Source organism: Cinclus cinclus, chromosome 5 (assembly GCF_963662255.1).
Source record: "Cinclus cinclus chromosome 5, bCinCin1.1, whole genome shotgun sequence".
Taxonomy (NCBI): domain Eukaryota; kingdom Metazoa; phylum Chordata; class Aves; order Passeriformes; family Cinclidae; genus Cinclus; species Cinclus cinclus.
This window is the reverse complement of record NC_085050.1, coordinates 60,588,287-60,594,286: the sequence shown is the minus strand read 5'-3', so window position 1 is coordinate 60,594,286 and position 6,000 is coordinate 60,588,287. Positions and strand designations below refer to the sequence as shown.

At 41.9% G+C, this 6,000-nt stretch overlaps 1 protein-coding gene across 1 annotated transcript in view; it reads left to right on the top strand.

Annotated features, from left to right (window-relative positions):
• Positions 1 to 1,125: 1,125 nt before the first annotated feature.
• The window catches only part of TTC29 (tetratricopeptide repeat domain 29), a 121,828-nt gene continuing 116,953 nt past the window's right edge, over positions 1,126 to 6,000 (top strand). The window contains exons 1-2 of the mRNA XM_062493663.1: positions 1,126 to 1,135; positions 3,864 to 3,960. Of these exons, the coding sequence (XP_062349647.1) occupies positions 1,126 to 1,135; positions 3,864 to 3,960 (107 nt within the window). The remainder of the gene's footprint in view (positions 1,136 to 3,863; positions 3,961 to 6,000) is intronic.

The window sequence follows — 6,000 nt, the reverse complement described above, 5'->3', positions numbered from 1 at the left end:
CATTTGCACTTAGCAAAAGCTCATTGATTCCTTCTCAGTATTTCCATTTCTGACCAGCCCCCAGACACCCAAGCAGGCCAGCCCCTTAGAACAGCTGTTTTGTGACAGTAAATTAAGCAGCAAACTCTCATCAACCTCAGAAAGTGAGGCCATTTTCCACTAACCAAATGCCTTCATGTTGTCATTTACTCAGAGATTTAGTCTAATGTTTTTTCTACTTGCTCTTTCCCCTTACTCAGAAGTCCTGAAGGATTTCAGGGAGGTTCAGAGGTCCTGGAAGGATGGAGGGCAACAAAGCTGATTCAGGGACTGGAGTATTGCTCTTACAAGTAAAGGCTGAGGGAGCTGGGCCCGTTCAGTCTTGAGACGACTGGGAGGGAACCTCATCAGTGTCTGTCAGTGTCTGCAGGAGGGATGCCAAGAGGATGGACCAGGCTCTGCTCAGTGGTGCTGGCCAATAGGATGAGAGGCAACAGCAGAAACTGATGCACAGGAGGTTTCCCCTGAACATGAGGAAGAACTTCTTCACTGTGCAGGGACCACACACTGGAACTGATAGTCCAGAAAGATTGTGGCCTCCCTTTGCTGAGATATTCATCTGGGCACCATCCAGTGCCACGTCCTCTGGGATAACCCTGCTTAAATGGGGAGTAGGACCAGATTACCCACTGTGGTCCCTTCCAACCCTAAGCATTCTGTGATTTTGTGAAAGAAGAAAACCGGCTCACTGCAGGTGCCCATTTAGCATCTGAGAGATTGCCCACGCTTCCTTAGGTGTCTATACGATCCTGGCTCTTTGCTTGCCAGCTTCAGAAACTCGCTCAGCTTTGAGGGACGCTCCCGTTTGAGGCGGCTCGTTCGGAGCCCACCTGAGCTCCTGGAAAGCACACCAACACCTAGAGCCGTACCCATTTCTCACAGCCGCCGTGTTTTCCAGCGTCTAGCCCGCCCTCAGCGCCTCCCCGAGCCCGGCGGGAAGGGGTGGGACGGTCCCGGAGCGCTCCGGGAGCCCGACCTTCAGCGCCGCCCGCCCCCGTCGCCATGGCGAGGCCGCGGCGTCCGGTGCCGGGCAGGGCCGGGCAGGGCCGGGCCGGGGTAGAGCTCGTCCTGTCCTGCGGCAGCGCCATGAGCCCAGGTCTGTGCCCCGGGCAACTCCGGCCATTTTATCGGTACCGGAGCGCAGGGCCGGCGTGTGTAGCGGCACAGGTGAAGGCACACGCTGACGTGGCTGGAGAGAGCCAGGCAGCTGCGGAAGGGGTTCGGATTCCCGCAGCCGCAGGGCATTGAGGATACGGGTCAGGCTGGGGCCGCGACCTCGTCCAGGTCAAACTTAGAGCAAATAGCATCTGTCACGCTGGCTGTAGATTTCAGAAATTCATTGTTTATTTTTTTAAATCAAAATACACTGTTACTTTCAGTATAATAAAGTAGCGTGCCAGTTAGGTCTGTGCTGTCACATTCTGGCGCTCCTTTGTCTTAAGAGGTGCCAAGTAGCAGCAGATGCACCCGCAAAGACAAGCGTGTGTTGTATCCATCCCTTTGTCACCTCCTTTCCTTCCTGGCAAATCCTCAGCCTGCCTTTAAAACCTCAGAAAATGTGTAGGAAGAGCAAAGAGGCAGCCAACAGGTTTCCCGAAAGGTGCCGGGAAAGGCTCCACTGCTTCAGCTATCAGCTGGTGTTTTACCTTCGGCTTCAGTGCACCTTGGAGCAGTTACAGCCTATGGGGAGATTCCCTCCATTATGGGATTAAGTGAAGCGCTTCTTCAGAAACAAACTGCACCATCTTATCTTTGACTGAATTCTGTGGCTGTTTGATTAAGCAAATGAGACGTGGCTTGGACTTTATAATAAAGGAGCAAGATGTAAAGTGGTCTTTAAATGACCAGCAATTAAATTTACCTGATGAAATAGCATGGGTTTCAGAAGGATGTGTTGCTGGTGCTTTCTGTCATGTGTCTGTGGTTGTAAGTTACCTCTAAGAATCAGTTACCTTGGAAATGAGGGAAACATACCCTCCATTTCACTCTAAAAGCAATCTCTCACATCTAAAGTAAAAGTTCAGTTGGTATTATTATGGAGTTTGGGATTTGTTTTTTTCCTCTCTCAAGCTTTGAGTTTGAAATAGGACCAGGGCCATATTTTAGTCCTTGTGAGGCAGAAATGTGCGAAGAAAAATATCTGCATATGTGCCTCACGTGAGACCTGTGTGCCTCTTTTCCCATAGAATTGATTTCTGTGGATTTGGAACTTGGTGCGTGTGAGCCAGTGAGGACTTGCCATGTGCTCCACCCAGGTGCTTTGTGGTGGTCCCCAAATTACAGCTCCCCACCAATAGTTTTCCATGGCTGCAGTGGCTCTATGGGGGTCTCCTTTCAGCTGCTTCCCCTCCTTTTCTGCCATAGCTGCAGTCAGCCCTCCCGGCTTGCCAAATCCGTCAGCCTCCACTAAGGCATGGCTGTGTTCATTTTCCCACTTAATACCTCATAACAAAGAAGCTTGTAGAAAGCTTTGCATCTTCTCTGGGCTTCAATATTGTTGTCCCAAATTTTAATTACTCTTTCTCACTGAATAGCATCTTCCTAAAAAGAGGTTTTCATTTCTATATAGCTTTTGTATACAAACCTGTCATTCTCTGTGAGAAGTGTAATGTTTTATAGTCATGAGTTACCCATATGTTTTTGTTCTATTGATTTTTTTATTTTCTAGGACACACTTAAATTTTGCTGCCTCTAATTGCAGACCAGCTTCTCTATAACTAATATCTTTCTTCTTTCTGTAAAAAATATTATCATCAGTACAAGGTCCCCAAAAGAATTACTTGGGAGAAATATCCTATCCTGTCATCTTTTCAAACTATAATTCTCTTTATTATTCAGTTCTAAGTAACACAGTTATAAAAATTGCTTCACTATAACCACAGCAAAATACTGCATCAATGAAATGGCTTTTGATTCCAGAAAGGCTAATATATCTGCTAGTGTGATGCTGATTATTAAGTAACAAATTGATTCATATCTAATACTTACTTCCCAAAAATAAATTTCCTTTCACTAAATGTAGCAAATAGCTAAATCCCCCCCTCCCCCCTTATTATATTCTGTTTTTCCATCCCTATTAAAAGTTTATGCCTTCAGGCCTACCAGCAGGGCATGCAATACCTACATTAAACCAAATTTAAAAGTAAGGGTGCTCCTGCTGCTAACGTCCTCAGATCACAGACATGTAAAATGAAGGAACTGGCAGCTGAAACTTTAATGGTAGGAAGTGTAGACTGAATACTTGGGGAAAAAACACAGTAGCTCTATATGACAAAAAAGTCCTGTTAGCATTTATGTACTTCAAAATGACAAGCTAGACGATTCTAAATAACTGTGGGGCTTTTGGCTTTTGTTGTAAGTAAAACCCTGTGTTGTAAGTATAGCATTACTTGCATTTTTTTTCCTTCAAAAACTTGTTTCTGTTATGATTATGTAGGATTAACACAGTCCCTGTTGTGGCTTTTCACCTGTAAATTCCATCATTTGTCCACATTGTCTATTAACTTAAAATATTATCAATACTTGGACCTAGATAGCTTGAGGAAGCATAAGGAAACCCATGCAGGTATGGTTCCTGAATCAGCTCTCCCTATGGAAATCAAAAGCACCAGTGAAAGAGAGAAATCCATGAAAAGTTAAATAATGACTCTTCCTTTGTGTTATGTCTTACTGAAGTAATGCTGGGATTTGTGTGGAACTGGAGTTGGGTTTTAATGCACTGGAATAACAGAGAGTGGGCTGGGAAGCAGCACAAGAAGGAAAAGAAACCGCATTGCTGTGAAGGGGTTGTCTCAAGTAATGTTGCTTTCATTTGTTTGTTTTAGTTAAAATGAACGTGTTGCCTCAAGCAGTCCTCCAAAGCCCAGGGGAACATCCCAAGTTCATAGAGCAGCCTCTTTGTCCCCCATTAGACTTTGCAAGGTAGGTACCTGTTCTCTTTCAAAGCACCATTTTTGCTGTGAACAGCTTTAATCAGCTGTGCTGAGGTGAAAAATTATGTTTGCTCTTTCGCGATGTTTAAAACTACAAAAAATAATAGGCAAGGAAATTCTCTCTTTGGAAAGTTGCACAATTAAAAGAGGGGGGGGAAAAAAGGTGTCCATTGGATTAAAATGGATTTCTCATTAATAACTGATTTAAAATTAAATAGGAGCCAACTTACAGATGAAGTAGACTCTTTTTATATACCTTATGAAATACCGTGAGTCATTAAGGAAACACCAAAGAAATAAGGATAAAGCAGCTTGGAAAAGGCAAGTGACAACTTCTAGAAGAAAATAAATGGTGTCTTTTAGCAAATGCCATCCTCAAGTCAATTCTGTTAAAAGAAACAATGCCCATTCCAAGTCACAGTCTCTATTTTTCACATTGATTAATTAATTAATTAATTTTAATGTTTTTCATTGTCATTGCATATAGGAAGCCATAATGATTTGCTTGAGTTGATGGAATTTCCTAGTGTATGTTTTCCCAAGTATCACGTGCCCATCTTTTCTCTGTTATTGCTACATTAGCATAATTGATAATAACAGCCTGGGTCAGATGAGTATTTGTTATTTTTAATAAGCTCAACTCTTTATGATGGATGACCATGTTTGTAGATCCATCAGTCCAATACAGGTTATTACAGAACTTACATAAACAGTTATTAGTTTGCAAGTTTTTGCTTTTTTTTTTTTTTCTTTTTTAACCTTGGCTACAGTTTTCTTTAAGTTTGAGGGTGTTACCAATCAGAAGTCAGAAATTCATCCTTTGGCTATAAGGCAGGTGGCATTTAAATTGTATATGAGTCTAACTGGCTTTCCCCCTGATTTTTTTTATTTATGTATTTATTAAGATACCTTTGTATAGACAGTGGAAAGGCATCAGGCTTTCCTTTGTTTCAGTTTGAGACGCTTTTTAACTGCAGTGTGGATTAAATTGCAGCAATCTGATAGGAATTTGTCTGTTGTAGTTCACTGTTTCAGTTTGGAGGTTTTGACTTTCTCTCCCTTCTTCCAAAGATCTTCCCAAATTTTGATTGTTTTGGTGTGAAAATGTTGATATTGAATACATGTTGGTGTTGATTGTAAGTGAATTCTCATGGCAATATCCATAAGGTGTACATTTAGCCAGATCGGCAGCAGCTCATATGGATTGTGTAAAGAGCAGCCTCGAAGCACAAGTCTCTGCTGGTGCCACTCACCAGCAGCAAATTCTGGAATGCATTTAAAGGCACTATTTGTGAGGGAAGTTTTCACTGTTACATTGTTTTAAATACAGATATGTCAAAATATCTCTATTTTGCTTAGCTATTTTGTTTTCATTTAAATGAACTTTGTGAAATGTCTTTGGTATTCTGAGAGCAATAAGGAGCATGACACTTATATTAGCTAACATTATGAAAAGAGTTTACTCTCATCACTGTAATGAAAGACAGCAGCGTAATACAGACAGAGAAAGAGCAAAGTAATGGATTTATGTGGAACACTAATGCTGAATTTCTTTTATCTGTGAGTGATTAACCAGACAATCTTTGTGCCCTTTCTCAGAAAAGTAAAAATAAATTCACATTGCTTTTATAAATATAAAATCCTCTACAGCTGGGATATCAGATTCTATTTACATACACCTTATGGTTAGTACATGCATATTGCCCTTTCCAGGCATCTCGTGTATCAGAGTGGAGATGCAAAGATATGGTGACTGAAGTGAAAGGTGAAACGGTGCACATTTCAGATTTTAAACCTAGATCCATGCATCCTGAAATCTGCTTTTTGTTTTAATGACCTTCGGATTATCCCCTCAGTGGAGCACCTTTTGCACTATGCTGCTCAAACTATGGAAAGCCAGGAGCAGTATTAAAAGATTGCATTGCACCAAGGAAAATATTTTGAGTTGGATTTGGGAATTCTTCTCTTGGTTTGCTTTTGTTTTTAATTTTGAAGAGGCTAAATATGAAATAGATTGGTCTATACTGAT